Source organism: Medicago truncatula, chromosome 4 (assembly GCF_003473485.1).
Source record: "Medicago truncatula cultivar Jemalong A17 chromosome 4, MtrunA17r5.0-ANR, whole genome shotgun sequence".
In the NCBI taxonomy this organism is placed as follows: Eukaryota; Viridiplantae; Streptophyta; class Magnoliopsida; order Fabales; family Fabaceae; genus Medicago; species Medicago truncatula.
Window position 1 is genome coordinate 34,447,434 of NC_053045.1, and position 23,486 is coordinate 34,470,919.

Consider the following 23,486-nt stretch of genomic DNA (forward strand, 5'->3'; position numbering starts at 1 on the left):
GTAAAATCTTTTGATTTTTAAAAAGGTCCTGCAAAATATATTAGGGACTATTTTCAAAACAAAATATTTTGCAGGACACCATAAACAACAACAAAAATTACAGGGACTAAAACCAAAACGAGACATATTTTCAGGGATCAAAACCATATTTTAGCCTTTTTTTTTTTCTTCCATAATAGTGTGGTTTGATTAGAGCTGAAAAACTTGAGCACATAGGCCCCTTCATAAGAGCTATGATAACATGACACAAAATAATAAACACATATACGACACCACTGTATACCTACATTTTTTATTGGCTTAAATGTGAAAATAGTCCCTGCAAATATCTGACATTTTGGTTTTAGTCCCTGTAAAACTATTTTTTTGGTTTTAGTCCCTGCAAATATAAAAAATTGTTTTTGGTCCTTGGTATTTTGTTTTAGTCCTTGTAAAGTTGATTCATATTGGATTTGGTCCTTGTAGTATGTAGAATATTTGATTTTAGTCCCTCAAAATGAGAACTAAAATGAATATTATATGGACCAATTTCAATATGAAATGATTTTACGTGGATTAAAACAAAATACCAAGGATCTAAACCAAATATTCTATATTTGCAGGGACTAAAACCAAAAAAATATTTTTATAGGGATTAAAACCAAAACGCCAGATATTTGCCAGGAACATTTCCATATTTAAGTCTTTTTTATGTATTATTTAATTTTTCCTTTTTCTCTTTCTTCCCATTATTTGTATTGTGTATTCGAGTAACAACACTATAGTTTGAACGACTTGAAGTATTGGTTCAATATTGACCACTTTTTTCTACCATTAGATTAGATCATTCCACCAAATCTTATCATAGTTCATCATACCAAATTCAATCCATAAACACTATTTTTTAGAGTGCGATCATTGTGCTCTCGCACTCTAAAAAAATCAAAAGGTTATAGATGTAAGAGAAGTGCTCCTCTCTTTTCTTCATCCTCGCACCTAAAATTCCTTTCATAGAAGTTAGAACATTTTCGACGCTGAAAAATCAATGCAGCTATGACATTTGTTTCTTAAAGTAAACAAATCAACAGTAAAGTAATTTTTCATATTCAAATATAAAATAGTCTCACTTCATCACTAGGCTTTTGTGAAGTTCCATCCCAGTTCTATGAAGCCTTCATGCTTAGTCATCAACATTATTTTTTTTTTTTGTAATTTTGGCTAAATGTGGGATTAAGATAGGCAAAATGATTATGTATGATGAAACCACACCATGTCATGCAATTAAAATTTAAAATTATCACTGAAATTTTCACAACATGTTTAGATTATTGATTAACTCGCTTTGCACTGGAAAATTGGTTATCATGATTCTAGATGACCTTGATATTATCGAATTGATTAGATCAAAAGTTAGTTTAAATTGAAGTGATTTGAGTTTGATTATAACTTTGAAGTTAATTTGATGTTAAAAAGTTCAACCAAACACAAAAGTGATCTTACATAGTATCTCAACCAAAATATCTCATCACAAATTTACTATATGATGAGTTAATAATTTCTTACCTAAGTTCCTAAGTCATTACACAAGAGGTAGCAAGTAGCAGTTCTCGAGCTTAGTTCAATTTAAAAGGATAATGCATAATATATACAAGGTTCGATGTTCGAACCCTAGACACCACCTAAAAAAGAGGTAAAACAATCGACCTTAGGGATGAGGGAAAACATATACTGAACCCCACACATATAAAATACAATCGTAAAGATCTTAATATAACATGCTAGCATATCCAGAAAATTCTTTTCTTATGTACATTGGAAAAATGTTAGGTGTTCTCCATTCAATGTGATCCCAAACAATATCAGGTTGCGGGTCTAGCCAAACATGATTGTAGTCTAGATTCTAGTCTCAAGATTTTAAATTTTCTCCTGCTTTTATTTCGAATGTATTATTAACATATGATGTTGTAATATAAGGTTTTTCCTAGAGGTTTTTAGTTTTTTTTGTTGGGGCATAGCCCTTTTGTTTCACCAAAAGAAAAGACTGAGTATAATTTCCTTAAAAAAGGTGAGTGTAAAGATACCACCTTATATATTTTTCTCTATCAAAATGATAATTTATAATTGATTAGAACTCTTTAATACCCGCTTGAAGTGTCCCCAAACATGACACACACCACATTTGAAAAATTCAGAGTTAAAATAATGACCAACTTTAATACATAGGCCCTTAGTTAGCACTTAAACCTACATAATTGATCCTTCAGCCACTTTATAATAATTTTTGTGTTGTCTATTCAAAGAACGATAACAATATATTTCATTCGAAACCTTTTTCGTATATCCTTACACTAAGCGATCTCACTTAATATTTCAAATAAGTTAAGTCATCACATAATCTCATTATAACTGAGTTAATAATTTCTTCAGTTCTTAATTAATTACGGAGCAATCAGCAACCATGCAGTCAAAGAATCATAAAAGGAAAATGCTATGTGTCGCGAGAGATTTCTTCATGACAACCTTGCGAGAGAGCTATTATAACTGCATCATTAATTTTTTCATAAACAAAGCCACACATATATTCCACCAATAACAAAATCTAACGGCTCAAAACATTCTAGATAAATTTGCTATGTTTTCTCTCATAAAAATCCTAAGTAATAAATTCCTAACTTGTTCCCACATACCAATATGCAACCTTAGGGATGAGGCAAGGCATATACCGAACCCCAACACAGGTAAAATACAATCCCAGAGAATCTAAACAAGAAATCAAGACTTCACAAGGAATAAAATATAACAAGCTAATATATTCAAACAATTCTTTTCTAATGTACATTAGTAAAATAATAGGTGTCCCTCCTTCACCGGGATCTCAAGCATACACTTAAAACGGATCAAATGTCTGCCTTTCTCATTCTACCCTTTTACGGCTCACCGCCCTCCTCTGCTCTTTACGGCTCACCGCCCCCCTCTGCTCTTTACTTCGCCTATATTCATCATTGCTTTCTTCCCCTCAATAACTCAAATTTCTCATTGACTTCAACGTTAAAATATTTGCAAGTGCACCACCTCCACCAGAGATGTCGAGTCGTCGTCCTCGGCTATGTTCTAATCACCATTTGAGGCCCACCTCAGATAAAAAATTATGGTGAGTTCCCAAGTATTCCGTGAGTACATATTATCATAAGTTTCATGACGTAGCTAAAATATTTATTTGAAAATACAGATTCAATTGAATGTCAACAAGATACCTCATTTCAATACCAACTACAATGAAAATATTGAGCACTGTTCTTCAATACATGTCACCGCGTTAAAGCTTTTTGCCATCAGTTCAAAGTTCACTCTGGTAAAGATATTATCATTTTCTGAAGTCTTGGTTTCCGAATTTCAAGGCGATGCTGTGATATTGCTTATGTTAAGAATCATACTGATTATGTTTCAAAAAGAATCATACTGATTGATGCTATTTACATGATTCCATGTTCTATATTATATACCAATGTTATTTATACACTTTCAAACTTCAAAAATTATATATTTTTACATGTAACATGACACTTATCAATCCACAAGGGTACCTACACTAAGTTAAATATATGGGGGAATTAATTAATAAACTAATAATCAGCATATCTATGAGGGAATACACTCATAAAAGTTAAAAATATAGAGTTCCAACAAACTTGCGCAACTGCAAACTGGTATACAAAAAGAAAAACTTGAGCAACAGCAAAAGCAATTGTTAACGCTAAACTATAATTAAAATTTGAGTTTGGATATATTATATATCCTAGTTATTTATTAAGATGTAGGCAGAAGCCAAGAACGCCCATCATCAACTCGTTATTTTCTCGTTACAAACTGGGGTAATAATTATACTCAAACAGACGGAAAAACAATTTTCAGAAATCATCAAGTAAATCATTGTTCAGTGCTCAAAAATATGCAAAACTTTGAGAATCAAACCAAGATATCAAGATAAATATATGGGTCCTCTAAAACCTAATAGTTCAATTGCATAATGCAACGAACAAAAGAAAAAGCTCGAGCAGAATCAAAACTCTGACACACACCCCAAAAAAAATATGGATGTTTCCGATGGTTCAACAAGCCATCGGAAAAATAACAAGCACATGCAGTCAAGAAAGAGTGGTAAACAAATATATATGTATGATTGTATTAGTAAATGAATCAGAGAAACAAGGAATTGAAGGCACTCCCACAGCAATCCAAAGAAAGATGATATAAAAATGATAAGAAACTCTCAATTGCCAATCAATTTAACCTCCAGAGTGAGAAGCTGGAGTTGTTTCAAAACGGCCTTCCTTGAATAAATGAATGTACTGTTGTGGTAAAGAATGTTCCACCTGAAACAGAAGACGAGGTTGAAATTTGGAATTTATATCACTTAAATTCCCTATTTCACTAATTCAAACTAATTTATGACCAGAATTGCTGGTACGCCACACATAATTTTAAACTGATGTAAATAAGATTGTCAATACTCAATATAGATGGATCCCATCCACTGCTATATGAGGCATAGTATGATAGATAAGCAAATTCATATAGCGCACAGTACAGATTGAGGTGGGAAGCAAGACTCTTAAGTTGAGTTGCATTAAAAAAAGCAATACCAGCAACACAAGCCTTTTACAATATTCAATGGTTAAGGCATCAAATTTGCCTTCAAGAAATTAGGGGGGAAAGAGGCAAGGCACTATTAAAATTGAAAGCACTCATGTTTAGATGATGACAAGCTAAATTTGCGATTGGTAGATTATAGGACGCAGACAACAGAAAAACCAAACCTTGCAGTATTAAATATAGAAATGGAATGTGAAAACATACCCAATCACCATCAGACTCAACATTTGGAACTAATACATTGATCTCACTGGACTTTGCTGTAGATATGGATGTTTCTAATGAGTCTTTGCTCAGATATATTTGGCAGCCAGAAGTATTGTCCACCGAAATTGTAGGAGCAGAACCCTATTATATGTGAAAGCAAGCATAAGTTCATGTAAATCATATCTGATGTATCAAGTATGTATCTATTATTAAATCCTTATCTTTTTCACCTCATCAGTTATAAATCAGCAAGAAAGACAGTACTGCTAGCAAAATATTGGGCAAAATAATATAAAGATTGAATTGGACATGCCTAGAATTTGTTGTGAATCAAGACCGTACCTGGCATTGAACCTCAACCCCATTACTGTTTACGACCTCAAAAGCTGCAACAACATCCTACATTATAAAACCAAAAAAATGAATTTGCATTTTTATCTACAAGAAATGATTTCATTATCTAATATCATCAAATCTCTAATTATCATGTCCCGCGAACCTTAAATACAACTCCCGTCTTTTTGCAATTGTCAATAGTTATATTGTTGACCTTGCCTGCAAATATTGTTTAGCATGATTTGGTCACTGAAGTGATAAGTTGGATAGCAAACGCCGAAAGAAGCACGCAATATAATTATGACTAACCTTGAATCTGCAACACAGAGTTTTTACATCCATAAACATATACAGACTGCTTTGAATCACAATCTTCAATGACCAAGCTTTTCTGGTCAATTTGATTCTCAACAACCCACCTACAGCAGCAGGGAATAATTAGGTAAAGGATACGGAATAATAAAATTGTTGACATTTGAATTTAATATACATATACATCATAGCAAATAAAGCACAAATGCATGTATAAACTTACTTGCGGCCCATTTGAAGTTCTAACTTTGGAGGTCCTACTTTAGAAAATGCACGTGGAGCAGCTTGACTTTCTTTTACAGAATTGCCAACAACTCCAGATCTATCTGCACGATTCTTAGTCTTCATATCATCCGTAACCTTTCTCAGACCTATCAGTTAAAGTTTACACTTAATTAATTTTGAATATTCAATCAAGAAAATAAGAGTAAGAATAAGAATAATCTACCTGCTGTGACATTTCCTGTGCCAATCTCTTGAAAAACAGCGGACATCCCCACTTTTGGTTTAGAAGATGAAGCCTGAGATGATTCAGAACTAAAGAGAGACGCAGGCGGAGGAGGAGGGGCAGAAGGTGCAGCAGGTGCAGCAGAAGCATTAACTTTTGATGGAGCAAATACTTTTCCAGTTTGACTCCATACAGGGCCTAAAGGATGAAAGCTCTTCACATAATCCCTCAAACCAGGTAGATACAACTCTTTCAGAGCTTTGACCCACTCAACATGGTTTGGGTCTTTGTTTCTGTACTCTACAAGTACCTGATCATCACAATAAAAGTAAGGAAATATCAGTATCCTTTACTCCTCAAATAGTACGCAATACGAGATAGGAAAGTGCAAGGAAAAGTTTACGACTCTAGCATGCTAGTGCAAGATAAGTACACAAGATTCTGTATTTAAAAAAGTTAGCATATGCAAATTGCATATCAAGTTTCCAAAATCACAATTATTGTGTCTAAGCATATAAGTATCAAGAATGTTAGTCATCATTCATGTCTTTTCTCAGCTATTAAGCTGATGTAACTCAAGATGGGGATATACATGCATTTTGAAGTAATTTGAAACTATTTTTGATGCAAGATATAACAACACCATTGAATTAATAAAAATGTCAAGGAAGAAAACCCATCATTTGCATGGAACTCCATGTTTTCATCTTATAGGGCATCATGAAAGTTATTCAAGACGAATCAACAAGCATCTAGCATAAGAGTACCTTGTTGCTATAAAACTCAGCCATTTGCCAACTTTCTTCCACATGTGCAATGGGCATACTCATACCTTGAGAAAAAAAACAAAAGAGTCATAAGACGCCAAAAGATAAAGATTCATCCTATAAAAGAATCGCCATGCACTTACCACAATCCTTCCCAGTAAATGCAATCCATGCTAGAGCTGAGAGACTGTCTACAGCAGCCTTCAAGTGATTAAAAAAATCAGATCTCCTTCCTTCAGTCAATGAAGAAGCTTTCATGATCACTTCATTCAATGGTTTCAGAAATTCCGCCAGCCCAGCAGGGTCAGGTTTCTGCAAAATGGATGATGATATGTCAGGATATACACTCCAAAGAACATCAAAACTTTAAGTATGAGGCTATGAGCAATATCAAACACCCGGTTGCCTATGACATAGTTGAAGAGCGAGAAGCAGAGGTGTATCTATGTGCTTTTATCCTAACTATAATCAATCCCTAACATTAATTCCACCAAGTGGTACCTCACTATGGTCTATATTACTTACAATGATCTCACAAACCCAATTTCAAAATCTCATTTTTTAAACATTATATTTTTCCATCATCAGTGTTTTTCCTCCTAAAAACTAACCCAAATGAGAACATAGTACATTCATTCAGAGAAACACAAATTTAACAGTAAAATTACACAATCATGAAAGAAGAACAAAAGATAACTTCCAGAAAGATGGCAACCCCAAATGCTCAACAACATTAGTCCATTTGCATTCTTTCTAACAACTAAAATGACTATTTTTTATTTCTTTCCATCTGTTTGCTTGATTCTCTATTAGACTTCCCCAAATCATTCTACATCCAAAATATCCACAAATTCACCGAAAATAACATGTATAAAATGCAACAAATTCACAAAATCCATCACATTCAGCTCAGTCCATATTAGATTCAATTCCACCACCATTAACAAAGTATCTATATAACTCAACAAAACAAAAAAATAACACGCAAAAGCAATGTCATTATCATTGACAATGTGACATGCGAAATACAAATCCATGAATCAAAAAAGAAAATAAACAAAATAAAAAATCGGCACAGAAAACAACGAACCTGAGTTTGTTTGAGCTTAATCAAAAGCTCTTTCTGAACAGAAAAAGCTTCTTTTACCCTATTGGTGACATCCAGCACCTGTCCACCAATAATATCGGCAGCTTTCGAAAGCCTACTGACGTATTGGTCGATCAGATCGACGAATGCAACAACGGATGGATCGGAAGCCGCATCGGAGGCGTCGGACGCCGAAGAGGAATGGTGGATTCCGGTGGATAATGCTTCTAAGCGTGTTACCGCCGATTCCAATCGCTTTATGAGAGTTTCATCCATGATGATTCAGTGGCAGAGAAATGAAATGACACAGATCTGGTACCACTTCAGATTTTGAATCCGTTAATTCTTTAACGAAGGAAAAGCACTTTATCTATCTTACTTTGTGCGTTGTGTTGTGTGTACTTGTTTGTGTTTTTTTATTTGAGAAGATGCTCAAAAGAATTTTTTGGCGCCACACGTGTCACGTTAAGCGCATATAGTCATGGATAGGGCAATTACCTAACAAGGCTCTTCATAAACACATATTTATGGCACTGTCTAGAATGGATATTTTGTTTTTTGGAGGAATTTAATTGGATAATACAGTATGTTTTTTTTGTTTAAGGTTAATTTATGTCTCCTTTTTTGGGAGACGTCTAACAATTTTATAAAATTTATTCTTACTATAAATCACAAATTTAGTTATCAACTATCTCTCTCTCTTAGTCCATGCATTATATGATATACATCCGTTAGAGACTTTGATTATATTTAGGAATAGAGTTTAGGGACTAAATTAGAGAGAAAATTATAGTATAATGATTAAATTGATGGTTAATTATTGTCTCATACTAGTCATGGGGAATTTTCTAATGATGAGAAGAAGTTTATCATCTTCTAAGTTCAATTGAATAGCTGAACATAAATAAGTTTGAATGCGAAAATATACTTCTATAATGATAACTCATACGCGAAAGACCATTATAAGTATTGAGTATTTTACCATACCTTTCATATGAAAGACATGTTTAAGAAAGTGAGTATTTGTTAGTGTTCATTGATGATATTTTGGCGTACGATAATGATCAGAATGTTTTGGTTATTTTAATTATGGACTAACTTTGCCTAATACTGGGTCAAAATATTGGAATGTATATCTACCTCTGACCATTGCTTGATGAGATTTTGAGGTTTTTTACAAAAATGGCTCCTAAAATAAAGTTGTTTATTCTTATCCAGTGCAGCAAAGAATTGGCATTACAGGTTTTGGTCTCTAAACCAAAATCTGTAGACTTAAGCCAAGTACATGAAGTCATGAAGAGAATCAACATTACTCTACTTACAAGGAGTTATACATTATATCAGACTTAATTAAGAAAGTGTAACTATTCTAGACTGTAGTTCTCTCTATAACACGACATTCTATTATACTTTTATGGATTCCTATCATTCAGTAAGATTTACTACATAGTACTCTTTTAAGGGGCTTGTTTATTTGGGCTAATTATAGAAATGGTAGGAGGTTGGTTGATAATATCTATTTGAGAGTGAAGAAAACGGTTCAAGAATTTTCAAGACAAGCTGTTGGAATCTAGAGATACCCCCTAAACATACTTAGATTGATTTGAGTTTGAGCATTGGTTTTGTTATTGCACTACCAAAATAATAAACGGTTTGATATTATTTTGGTGGTTGTTGATTAACTATCAAAGTATGCTTATTGTTTTCCACTTAAGCATGCATAGTCATAGTTATAACAGTCACATTTCTGTTCACAGGGGATAATTAAAGTTAATGGCTCTCCTAAGTGCATTATTATGATAGGGATTTTCAAATTGCATGGTACCAAGGCCATATAAACACTTACCATGGAAGAGATATCAACTACCTTAAACATCTCCACAAAATTTAACATACTACAAATCTGCAATTGATGTACATTTCAGATGCAACAAAATGCTTCCCAGCCTTCTACTCCATTATGCAGGGTTAATAATTACCAGTACTATAGACCAGAAAGACAATTATTTCTCTTGCAGTGAAGCATGCTTGTAGTAGCAGGGAAGTCATGAATGACAGCTAAAGAAAACCATGATTCATATTTGGGTTCCATGTCAAATGGAGAGGAGCTATCATTGTTGAATGTTGAGTTTGCTATCCTTTTGTGAATTTACAAGGTGATGGCAAAACAAAAAAGCTTTGCAGCGTGCTTGACATAGAAAATTGGCTAGGAAGATTCACCTGCAGTGTTGTCTAATGTTGCCAAGCATGAACTAACCTTTTATTCATTGTAAATTCATGTTAACTTTCATATTTATTGCATATTCAGTCAACTTTTATAAAGTTATTCAATTTGTTAGTTCTGTTGTTCATTCTGTTTTTAGTGACAGTTATTTGATGTAAATATGGCCTTAGCTTAGCAGGGCTCTAGGGGAGTATTCCTTCAATTGTATCTGAATCTGGTCATCATTTTCTGAATCAATAATATGAGTTCAGTTCAGTTCATTCATTTTCTCTTGAGCTCTTAAATTTTCCACTAACTTCTTACTGAATAGATATCAACATGCAGACAAATAAAATTGATATAGAGATACATATTTACAAGCCTCCTCTCACTTCCCAGTTCCCACAAGCAATACATTATACAACAAATAATGTAATTAATGACCTAAAGGATGTAACAATTCTCTATAAGATATGCACAATGACTCACGCCTTGTTCAAAACATAATGAAAATCATAATAAAAACATATAAATTTGATTATCTTAGTTGCATAACCAATTACAACCAATCATCTACACGTTGATTTTTCTGCAGGTTCTGTATGCTTTCGTTGATATGGAACTTTGATCGAAACATCTGCTTGAGAAGGTACATAATCTTTGTCCCTAATTGTACGTAGCTCCTGTTTAACAGGTTAAAATTGGTCATTTGAGGAAATTGAAGTAGCAATTAAACTGTGCTTAACCGAAATGTACTGTTTTTATAAGAGAGATGTGTATGTGCATAATTTAAATGAATTTTGTTCCACAATAACCATTATATATGAACAAAATTCATTTAGACCTACTATACAACAATTGTCTCCTATGAGAGAAAGAGTGATTGAACTTGAAGCATAGAGCTTACAGAACGAAAGGGGAAATCGTCGGACTCAAGCATATGAACAATTTGACCCATCTTCGGTCGCTTGATGACATCCAAGTCTATACAGCGTAGGCAAATCAGTAAAACTCGCTTCAGAGCTCTTGGAGAAGGTGGAGTCTCAATCAAAGGATCGACTAGCTCGTCGCTGCGACGACTTGATACCATTGCCTTAAACCAATCAACCAAATTCATCTGAAGCGCATCAAACAAATACAAAGGTTAGACTCCAATATGTTCATGAAGTGCACAAATTAAACATCTCAACAAAATTCCTGAAATAACCTCTCCAGGTGGTCTTGAATAATCAATAGGGCTTCTTCCTGTGATTATTTCCATGAGTAGAACTCCAAAACTATAAACATCGCTACGCTCATTAAGCATACCTGTGCTTGCGTACTCAGGCGAAACATATCTGCATAAATTTATTGTTAAGAATAATTATATCATCCACTTCAATATAAGAATATAAGCTGCAAATAAACTCAAGTTCTTGAGAATGAACTAATTACCCAAATGTTCCCATTACACGCGTGGTTACATGTGTTTTCTCAGATCCTAAGAGCTTGGCAAGGCCAAAATCTGAAACTTTGGCATTCCAATTTTTGTCCAAAAGGATGTTACTTGATTTTATATCTCGGTGCACAACTTTGGGTTCTAAGCCTTCATGCAAATAGGTTAGCCTGTTTCATATTGCAGAAACATTTGAATTTTTATAAACAACATTAAGATGAAATAAATTGAACAATCATGGACCATGGTAACTTTTATTAGAGAAAATATAGCACATAAATATTTCACTTGACAAACATGATATAATCCATTTAAAGGAAATCAAGTGAACCTTGACATGAAAAATTCAATAAACATTAAATTACACACCCTTTTGCAGTCCCAATGGCAATCTTCATTCGAATATCCCATGTCAAGGGGCTAGTTGGCCCTACATTACCATGCAGCCATTGCTCCAAATTTCCGTTCTCAACATATTCATAAACAAGCATCCTGAATTATCAGTAAAAAGGCCAATAAAAAAGTTTAGTGGAATTCCTAACTTTCAACGCTGAAACACCTCAAGTGTAAAGAATAATGGCAATGTAAACAGAACAGTACCTTCGAGCACCTTCTGCACAATATCCTACTAATCGAACTAAATTCTTATGCCTTACTTTGCCAATGGCTTCAACCTCCACCTTAAACTCTTTCTCAGCTTGACCCCTAGAGTCACGGTACAGGAATGCACACGAATTTCAATAGGATAAGCATGTGACAGAAAGGCTTAGCAGTAAAACAACTTAGTAAAGATGTGTTGCATTATGTCAGGAACATTAACATAAACTTGTATAGGTACGACCATGTAACAGACTTTTTGCATTGTTCTAACAATACTTCTTAATTTATTATGGACCCTTAAGATTTGGCTAAAGACAATTTAAATGTTAAAGTAACAAAGGTAAGATACTGTTGTTTAAAGAATGTAATATGAAGTTATTAAATTAGTAATAGAAGTGGTAGTCATGTTCCCTAAACAGCAAGGCAAAAGTACTTATACGAGTTAAAACATACAAAACGATCTAGTTTACTATGTAACTTCCATCAAGACAAAAGTACTTTTTTGCTATTTTTTAAATTAAAGTTTTCACATGATTAAGATGCTATCTTTTGTGGAGACAAAGTTAAAACAACAATTATGAATAATATAGATAAAAGAAAAAGCAATCTTACATAAGTCAATAAAATCATCGTAAATTGTTCATCGAAAATGCGGGCCTGGGTTAAAATAGTTTCTAAATTTTTCAAATTTGGCAAATACACTCTTGAACTTGTATTGCATCAATCAAGATTATCTCTTATCTCTATTATAACTGATATAGTTGAGTTGAGAATGTATTCTCTCAATTTTTTTCTCATGTTTTTCAATCTCAACCCTTAAAAACCTCTTTTTCCAAGATTCTCTTTATCGATGGATGGTGGGGATTTCAATGGATCCTCGTGTAACACGAGAAGATCAATTCCCAATATAGTTAGAGGCTACGACTTGATAATGCTAAATAAATGTGTGGTCTTGTCTTCTAAGTACCACATGAGAGGATCTCACATCAATGTCACATTACCAACGATTAAATTGCATATGAAATTTATGAAGTAAAAGTTATATAAACATATATGTTTGCATCTCAAGGTGATAAAATGCATAATATACATGAATTTAACATGTCACATAAATTTATGGTAATATGACATTGAAATGAAATTCACATGAAATACCACATGTTCATTCCTAATAAAGAAATTTCACATTTATATTTGGAAACAACAGCTCTTTTCACATGCATAGACAAACAAGTACAGAAAAAGAACAGGTACAGCAAGAAGTGTAGGTAAACGTGAATATTAGACAAGTGAAATTAATTCAAGAAAGTAACACAACATACTTGTTATTGTGAAGATTCTTGACTGCCACAACACAACCATCTTGCAAAACACCTCTATACACAACCCCATACCCACCTTCTCCAATAACATTCCCTTCCTCAAATCCACGTGTCGCCATTTCCACTTCCTTCAGACTATACCACCTACCCCACCCTATATTTGGATCCTCCATCATATGGCCCCCACCGTCACCTTTCCTCACCCCTCCAATTTCAACCATAATCTCCGCCTCCTTCTTCGGACCAACCTCGTCATGATCTTCAATAATCTCAATCCTCGTCTGCTTTTCAGACGAGCGCGTGAGATCAATTTCCTTAACCATTGATATCTCCTTTGAAACTAGAGGAGTGCTGCCGGAGCTATGCAGCTTCGGCAACATCTTCCTCTTCTTTCTGCTCCCGCGAAAGCAGAGGTATATTAAAAGCACAATGATTATCACAATGATAAGGAAAATACCTGCTAAAATAAGTACCTTGAAACTCATAAGAGAAGTTGATGATGTGGTTGTAGACTCTGACATTATTTTCAGTAAGGTTGTTTTGAACTTACTAACGTTTTGTGAAATATATGTGTATGAGTTAATTAATTCTAGGTGTGTGACATTGTTTAATGTGTTTTGGAAAATTAGTTTTAAGCATTGAAAAAGGTAAGGGGAAAGAGTGGAAGTGGTGTTTCAACGGATACTAAAAAAACAAGTGAGAAAGAAAAACAAACGAAAGTTATAAGGATGGTGGCTTGGTCGTTGTTGTTTACTGGGTTTGGACTTTGAAGTGGGACCATAGTAATATTACGAGATTTGCCACTCTCACTCGCTCACTAGGTGAGTGTTGTGTCATAACATTGATGTATGGTGTTGATGGGTAGGGATTGATTATAAGGTGTACTAAAATGATGAAAATGTATTAATGGAGGAGACTTTGTGATGGTGTGCGTTGTGGGGTAATTAGGACGGTTGTATTATTGCATGGTTTTATTATGGTCCATTTGAAATTAATTAATGTACGTCATCATTACTTATAAAATATTTCTGTTAAAAACAACACATACACACGTTTTTGTAATTTACTTTTTTAGGAATTGTTTTGTAATTTTTTTTCTCCAATTCAACTCCTTATATAAATATCTCTTATTATAAAATCTTGTATTAAACAATCTCTAAAATTTAAAATAGGGGCAAGCTAATAGTGACTAAATTAACGAATTTTTCATATATTTATGAGACTAATCCGACAAATTTCATATTCTTTAAAGATTATAATGTCGTTCCTATGAAATAGGAGGTTCGACTCTCTTTTTAAAATAGGCTCCCTAAAATAAAAACATAATTTTTTGTGTAGCTAAACTTCATTAAAAAAATCAGAATTAGAAGAATTTCTAAACATGAAAAGAAATAAAAAAAGAATTAAGTAAAAGAGAGGTGAAATTTACCTAAAAGTGTCGTTTGAATTTATCATTCCTCCGTTGTGGGAAAGGGGAAACAAATGGTTTATCCAAAAAATAAATGATCGTTGTGATTCTTTTTATTGAAGCAGCTTTCTAAATTGACTGATTGAATGATTATATAAATTGGAGGTGGTTTGGTAGCATCAGATTTATGTCCAAAGGAGAATTACAGTCTAGAAAAAATTCAAACGTGTACCAAAGAAAGAAAAAGAAGTAACATATATTTTTATTTATTTAAGTGGGGTGTGGCATTAGACTTAATTTATTTTATTGGGGCCCATAGGTTTTGGAGGCCCGGCTTGGTTGAGCTGCTTGCGCACCCCTAAGGTCGGGCCTGATACTTACGACAAGAAAATTGTAACATTATGCTTTTTTTTACGCAATTGTAACATAAGGAATGATATGGTCACTCTCTTTTAAATACTTTCTTTAACACTTACTTTCTTATTGGATAAAATTAATGTATGTTTTACCATTTTAAGTGGAATCCATTTCAAAAGTGTAAGACTCATATTGATTTAAACCAATAAAAAAAAATGAGTGTTAAGGAGGGTGTTGAAAAGAGAGCGTTGCTAGCACTACTCTTGTAACATTATGTTTCACTTTGTACTATAAGTATTTTAGCGAAATGATAACTTGTATTTTTATGACATAAGTTCAAAAACTAAATGTATTGAAGTATTTTTTTTGGAAATTGTGTGATTAATATCTTAGAATTTTTAATATAAAATTTGTCTTTTAATTATTTTCTTAACTCCTTAACTTGTACCTTATATTTTATTGTATATAATTGGCCAAATACCATTTTTGGTCCTTTTAATTTGACAGAATTCTCAAGTTTCGAAAGTTTCAATTAGGTCCTTTTAGTTTGACAGAATTTCCAAGTTAGCCCTTTAAGTTTCAAAAGTTTCAAACTAAAAGGACTTATTTGAAACTTTTGAAATGGTGACAGTGAAATAGTTTATCAACTAAAATGACCTATTTGAAACTTTTGAAACTTAAATGACTAACTTGGGAATTATGTCAAACTAAAAGGACCTATTTGAAACTTTTGAAACTTAAAGGACTAACTTGGGAATTCTGTAAAACTAAAAGGATCTAATTGAAACTTTCAAAACTTAAAGGACTAACTTGAGAATTCTGTCAAACTAAAAGGACTAAAAGTGGTATTTGGCCTTTGAATAGCAATTGAAAGGAACAATTTTCATAGATTCAGTTGATATGACATCTCTTGACGGCTTTCACATAACAAAATTGTGAAATAAATATTTTGGGAGAAAATGGTTTGGAGGGGTGAAACCAAATCATCTATAGAAAAAGTGTAGGGATGCAAATGGATATTTAATGGAGAGGTGAAGTCAAATCATCTATAAATAAAGTTCATCACATTTAACAAAAATAAAGTTATTTGATTCAACAAAAACATAATTAAAATTATTTGCTTGAGAGGAGAATTAAAGTGTCACGTAATAATATTGTATAATATTATGGTTTTTTTACATTTTGAACAACAAGTTGACTCTTCAAGTTCTCCGGCCCGTGAGTTGAGTCTCAAGATTCCTCTTCTGGAGAACAAACTCAGGTTTAGATTGTTGAGGCAAAATCCCTAATTAATTTTAAAGATAATAAACCAATATGATTAGAGAATTAATGGACTTTGATTAATTCCTTGGTATTTAACTTGTGATCTTGCGTGTTTTACTAAGACATGAACAAGGTTTAAATCATACCAAGAATCAAGAAATCAAAGAAAATTTGAATTCATGATCTAACACGGAGGTCAGAAAGTTAGATCAGAATGTTGCTCGAAGATCACAATGTTCAAGCAGAGATCAGAAGGATGTTCTTATACAAGCCAAGAATCTCAAGAACTTTGATCAAGGTCATGCAAGGCACATGTGACATGGATATATGTACAGGAAAGTACATCTGCATGGATCAATTAAGCAATAAAGACATATACAAGGATTATGTCAAAAAGGATATTCAATGTTCATTTAAGACCATGAACATTGATGTACTAGGAATATTCTACAAGGGAATATCATCCTAGATGTTAATATCACTGCTCTTCATTGTTGTTTCACTATTAGGATTTGATTACATCAAATGGTAGTCTTACAAATCATCCTAAGTGAAACAGATGGAACATTCTGATGGTTAGAATGTTCAGCTCAGCACATGCTTACTTTATGAACAGTACAGTAGGTGAAAAGCAAAAAGCAAAAGCAAAGCAAATATGTCTTGTTCAACAAGAGATAGACACATATTAAGTTTTGTGAGTGAATTAGCAATGAATAGCTTCCATTGCCACATCCTCTGGTTCTTTGTGAGACCCTAAACAAGTTTTATATTTCATATTTTTTTGCCTAACAAAAAATCAAACCATTTATCTTTAGATAAGAAACACAGCAGCGTAACCTGAGGTAGCAATAAACGTCGCAAGAAAGGGGTTTGAATTGTGACCCTTTTTAAATTTAATTCTGAAACTTTAACAAGTTTATATACTCACGAAAATTTCTTGGTAAAGGTTAGACAAATGTAAAATTATATAGTTTTGATATAAGGTAACCGTTATATCAAGAAGCTGTATATTCTAGATTAAATAAAGTTTATAAGAATCTTTTAACTAGGACCATAATGTTCTGGATTAAACAAAGTTAAGTGTTTAAACAGTTATAATAAAGACCAGAATGTTCTGGAGAATAATTATATAATTTGAACATAATGATAAAATAGTGTTATAGATTAATTTAGCATGAGATGCCTTGTTTATTAAACAATTGTTTTATCAAGTACTAAAATATTCTGGATGCAGCTATATGATAACCTTATAATAATTTTGACGGTGTGTGTAGTGTAATGCAAATAATAAGAGAAAGGGAAGACATAATTGTATCCTTTAATTATCAATAAAATGACATAGTTTTGTCCTCGTGAGTTTAACTCAATTGGCATGAACAATACATAAAAATATGTAAGGTTCAAGGTTCAAACTCCGACCACCACAAAAATTATATCCCAACATTCCTCGATTAACATGTGGAAAAAGAATCAAATTTTATTAGAACTATGTTATTTACGGCGACAAAAGCTTTGCGAAAAGCATCCCAAAAAAACCTTTGGCCAATTAAAATTTAATGCTAGCGGAATTACATGGTTGTGATGGGTGGATAACAAGCGGGTCAACAATAATCATGCAATAAAAACATTTCACATGTGTCGTGAAACTTTAGCTAACCTTTTTTTTACTAATAATAGCATTTCTCATTTCATTAACATGGAAAATTTATATTTCAATCAATATAATACTTGCATGTATTGAAAGTCATCTTTCAAATCTACAACCAATAAAAAGATATTCAAAATAGTCGTTGTTTTAATTCATAAGCATAACTCTTCACCTATAACCATCCCACTTTAGATTTCTTTGAACTTGTAATTGAGGAAATGAACATAAAAAAGAGACGGAACCAATACTATTAAGATTAGTTTCCTTTGGCCAAACAACTACTAAGCCTTATTTACTTTAATAAAAAATAACTAAATCAAATATAAAAAATAATCAACGGGATATTCAATTGACAAACAAAACATGTTGCAATAAAAAACAAAATGTAAGCAAGTTATAAAATTAGCGTAACTAAAAAATTGAAAACTGTACCAAAGAAATCCACCATCTTTAAAGGTTAAGACACCTCAGGATAATTAGATGCTAATATATATTCTTCTAGTCTTGAGTGAGGAATAAAATCAAAATGTGGTAAACACTTTTTGTGAGAGCCAAAAAGAACATGTTGATGAGCACATATACAAACAGACCTAAACAATTTAACTCTATTTCCACTTCTCAACAAACATGAAGTATAAGAAACAAATAAGGAATGAATTGAACAAATCAGTAAATTGTGGGGAAACAGTTCCAAGAGTAAACCTAGAAAAATGAGAGAAGCTGAATCGATGAGTAATGATCCTCTCCATTTATAAAAATAAATGGAGAATGTCATTTAGAAAGAGATATACACAAGGAAAGATGCAGTTTGTAGGATTTGTGGGCTTGTGGCCACACAAAATTTTTAGAAACAATTTTTTTGTAGTATAATGTATCAATAGTTGACGTTTTGACCATAAGGATCACACTTACCACAAATTATTTCTCTCTTGGCCCACACTTATTATCATATATCTCAAACTATTGTTAAGAATTAGATGTGAAATCAAGTAGGGGATGACTGGTTAAATGATTGTTTAGTTATTTTTATAGACATATTATTCAAAGTTTCCATAATATGAATAATCGTAGAGGACAATTATTAATGCTACAAATTTTTATATATAGTGCCCCGACTATTCAAAAATCTTGGATCTGTCACTGGATACACACAAAAAGGTTGTGGGTCCTACCATTAAGTGGGCCCCATCATCATTTTTTTATTACTTTTTATGGGTCTTTATCTCTTCAAATGAAACAAATGGAAAATGACATATATGGAGAGGATCTTGACTCCGAGGGTCGATGGCGGCAAATGAAAACTAGATTCTCTCCATTTATGTCTTTTTCCATTTGTGGAGCGTCGAGGGTCGATGGCGAAACTAGATCTCCTCTTCTTTTTTATTTCTCACTTTGTTTTACCTTTCTTCTAATTTTGTTTTCCTTCACATTGTTTGATCACATTTTCCTCTTCTGTTTAGTTTGTGTTCCGTTTTTTTTTTTCGGTATACAAGGCTAAAATAAAACAAGAAAAAAAATAATAAAAAGAGTGTTACACTCTCAAATAAAAAATTTCAGCCGCATCACCTTGGAGAAGATTCTTGAGGTTCAACGGAGGAGACTCATGCCGAAGAAACTCAACATCAGAAGAGTCACTAAACTTGGCAAAAAATCCTCACATTAATTCCCTTCTATAAAGGTGTGATTAACCATAACATTTCCCTACTCCAATAACTCTTTTATGTCTTGAATTAAAACAACATAAGCATGTAACCTCATTGGGGGGCCATTAAGGATGTTGATATAATGTAAAGAATCAGAGTAGAAAACAAAATTAGTAATACCCATTTCTTTGGCCAACAAGATACCCTTATAGATGGCATAAAGCCCAACATACAAGATATCAGATGAATTTTGAATGTACACAGAAAAGTCTGACAAGAAAAAACCTGCATCATTTCTTAAAATTCCTCCATAACCAGCTCTTATAAGAGATCCAAGGCAACTTCAATCAACATTACGGATGACACAACAAAGATTGTTGTTGTTCCAGTTGATGAATTGGCTTTCATCGGTAGTATTAGAGATGGAAGGATAGCAAGCTTTGAGGGTATCAACCATAGGATAATTTAGCGTTCAACCAGTTCTCATTGCCTAAGCACATCATGTTTTGATTCCTCCATGTCCACCAAATGGTTGCTGCAAAAAGGAAAGAGTGAGGGCCCATCACCCTATTCTTGATCCAATTTATAGCGTCTTCATTGGAGAAAAGGTCATATTGATTAAATATGGCCTACTACCACAAGTGTTTAGAATGGGTGCAATCACACACATAATGAAGAAAAGCTTCACCATGATATTTCTACGATTTAGCATAGAGAGGGTGGGTACCGAGTTGTGGCAAGCTAACTAAAAAATGGACTTAATCTTCTCCGACGATTGTAATTTCCAAATCCAAGACCAAGAAGGAGGAGAGTTAGAAATGATTACATGACTCATGCGAGCCAACATCCAAAGAATATCCACAATTAACGATATATATGTCATTTTTGTTATGAGTCGATATGAATACATCCTCTAGAGAAGCATTGAACCTGTGTTGCATATTATTTATGAGGTCTATGACAAATGAAGGTAGCTGAATGTAAAGAATTTGTGCATGGAGGCCGTTAAAAGAGAAAACATCTTTAAATGACAATGTAAATCATTAATATCAATGTAAGGTGCAAGGGATCCTATGAAACCAAAACAACTACGAGTGCAAGACCAGTTTTCATTCCCATTGCAATTCACTTTCATATTTCATATTTATTTTTTGAGAAATGATAATTGGACACAAAAAATATGACGCATAAATGACACCATACATGTATTCTACTGTATTGTACTTTTGTTGAATACATCTTCTTTTTTCTTTTCTTTTTTTGTCCATTTCTTCTCTCTCTCAGTGGCTGTAACCACCATCCCCTTCCTCTTCAATTGTCTTCCTAAAAAACTTCACTATAAAAACACCACCACCTCTCCTTCCTCTCACTCCGGTCCTCTCCCGTCGTCTCAGATTCGGCGGTTGTTTCTCCCATTGACTCAGATCCGGCCATCAACCATCTCACCAACTAGTCGCTTGAAGGTTTGTCGAGAAGATGAACGGAAGGCAGTGTTGCAGAGAAGGTCGACATCGGTGTGGTGGTGGTGATCTGAGCGGTTTGCCGGTGATGTGAGGGAGAAGAGATCTGAACGAATTGATTGCGGTGAGGACGATGGTGGTTGAAAATGGGGTGCGGTGGTGAGGAGCGGAAGAGGAGAACGGTGGTGGTGGTGATGGTTAGAAGAATGGTGATGTACGACAGAAATGTTAGAAGACAGGGTGTAGGAATTTTACAAAATTGCCCTTATTTTATGGTTGAAATGACAAAACTGTCCATGGTGTTGTTTTTGTGTTAAATATTTTGTGTTCACTTATCATTCCTCTTATTTTTTTAAGGATATATTTCATTTTCTTTGACGAGGTGGAATATATATATATGGATTTGCTAGAACACACCAACTAGTTTTTATGTGGGAGTGTTTTAGCAAGCTACACCTTAAGGTGTATTTAACTACTTTTTAGTTATAACTTGCTAAAACACACCTTCTAAAAAATAAGTGGGTGTATCCTAACAAATGCCTATAGGAGTTGCTAACATACACCCACTTATTTTTTAGAAGGTGTGTTTTAGCAACATTCACTTTAAGGTGTATTTAACAATTTTTTAGTTATATCTTTGCTAAAATACACCTTAATAAAAACTAGTGGGTGTATCCTAGCAAACCTCATATATATCAAATGAGAGGAAGTGTTATAATGAGAGGGTGAGAGGACCAAATAATAGCCATTAGATTTAAGTCATCGGTTGAGATAGTGTATTCAATTGAGATTTCAAAGGATTTTAAAAGACTTTTTTGTTTTAAAAATGTCTTTAGGTATTCAATCAAGACTTTTAAGGAATCTAAAACATTCTTGTGGTATTCAATTAGGATTTTTTAATGAGTCCAATAAAATCCAGAGGTATTCAATTGAGATTTTACACAACTTAAAAATTGTTTATTGGTATTCAAAATTCTAAGGATTTTAATGGATTATTGTGAGTAATGGATTTTGTGAGACTTTTTAGTGTAAAATGTATCTACCAACAATCTCACACCTAGCCTTGAGACTTTTTTGTCTCCCACACATAGCCTTGAGATTTTTTTGCTTCTCGTTATTTTCTTTTTTACAGAAGTTGTTTCTTCGGTCACAACGTTGTTGTTCATGCTCCAGTAAAAAAAAATATTGTTTCTGTGCACGTTCCATATTATTACATTTCAAGTATTACAGGAAATACGTAACAAACAGAATTTTAAGTGTTACAGGAAATACATAATAAACGGAATTCATTTCAAGTGATTTTGCTATAGTTTCATAGAGACTATTTCAAGTATTAAAATAATTCGGTGATTTTACTGAAGTTTTGTTCAAGTCATTTTTTTCTACTAATTTATTCTCATTATTATTTATTTTTTTAGCAGATTGTTTTGTTGTTGTTATATGCCTATTACTTTTTTTTTTTGTACAATTATATGTCTATTACTGTTAAGTGGCCATTATTTTTTTAAGGCATTTTTATTATTAATTTTTTTTTGTCAAGTAATAGTGGCTAGATTCACACACATTATATGTGTGGAGAACTGGGGAATTCGGGGTTTGAACTCCAACCTCTGCAGAAGTTATCCCTGGTAGTTACCAACAGAGCTACACTTATGGGATAAGACATTTTTTTTATTATTATTAGTCAATTTGATATTATAGATTTATAATATTCTTTAATCCACGGGTCATTTTGAATTTTTCTTAAAAATTGATACAATAATTTCAAATCTGAAAATCTTATGATGTAAAAGAGTTTGTATTGTCTAACGGTTTCGTAAAAAAATAAAAAATAAAAATAAAAGAGTTTGTATTGAGAATATTGTAAAAGAGTGTGTTATAATCATTTCTTTCTAGGGATGGCAATTGGACCCAGACCCTATGGGCACCCGCAAAAAATACCCGCTATGGGTAGGGTAAAACCCTGCTTTCATGGGTCCGGGCTTGGGTATGGGTAATTACCCGCAAATTTATATGGGTATGGGCACGGGTATGGGTGTAACGCTCCTATTTCTATTAAAGCAATTAGACATGCGAATAATACATTTATTCAAGAAATAGAGATTACGTCTTATTCAAATTTCAAAAACCGATAGACATGTATGTAAACCTCAACAGTTACAGCGGAATACAAATCAGAGTGATCAAATATATACATGCCATAAGCAAATAAATCATATCCCAAAGATAAATCTCAAAACCCAAACATACGGGTAGTCATCAACAAAATAATAATTCAAAGGAAAAATATAACAACCTAATCTAGACCGACACGACAAGCCTAGATCAGAGCCGACACGACACCGATATCGGAGGAAG

At 33.1% G+C, this 23,486-nt stretch overlaps 2 protein-coding genes across 2 annotated transcripts; both read right to left on the bottom strand.

Annotated features, from left to right (window-relative positions):
* Positions 1-3,817: 3,817 nt before the first annotated feature.
* Positions 3,818-8,248, bottom strand: LOC11420054 (cyclase-associated protein 1). Its single transcript, XM_003606849.4, has 10 exons — positions 7,793-8,248; positions 6,846-7,014; positions 6,703-6,767; positions 5,936-6,245; positions 5,711-5,858; positions 5,485-5,594; positions 5,339-5,394; positions 5,182-5,238; positions 4,837-4,980; positions 3,818-4,352 (listed from the first exon to the last, which is right to left on the bottom strand). Exons 1-10 carry the CDS (start codon positions 8,063-8,065, stop codon positions 4,266-4,268), a joined length of 1,419 nt encoding a protein of 472 aa, XP_003606897.1. The 5' UTR covers positions 8,066-8,248; the 3' UTR covers positions 3,818-4,265.
* A 2,072-nt stretch (positions 8,249-10,320) lies between these two features.
* Positions 10,321-14,127, bottom strand: LOC11420055 (probable receptor-like serine/threonine-protein kinase At4g34500). The gene is made up of 7 exons (XM_003606850.4): positions 13,350-14,127; positions 12,028-12,132; positions 11,797-11,919; positions 11,427-11,597; positions 11,200-11,329; positions 10,900-11,109; positions 10,321-10,675 (listed from the first exon to the last, which is right to left on the bottom strand). The coding sequence occupies exons 1-7, from the start codon at positions 13,868-13,870 to the stop codon at positions 10,562-10,564; spliced, it is 1,374 nt and encodes a 457-aa protein (XP_003606898.1). The 5' UTR covers positions 13,871-14,127; the 3' UTR covers positions 10,321-10,561.
* Between the last annotated feature and the right edge of the window lie 9,359 nt (positions 14,128-23,486).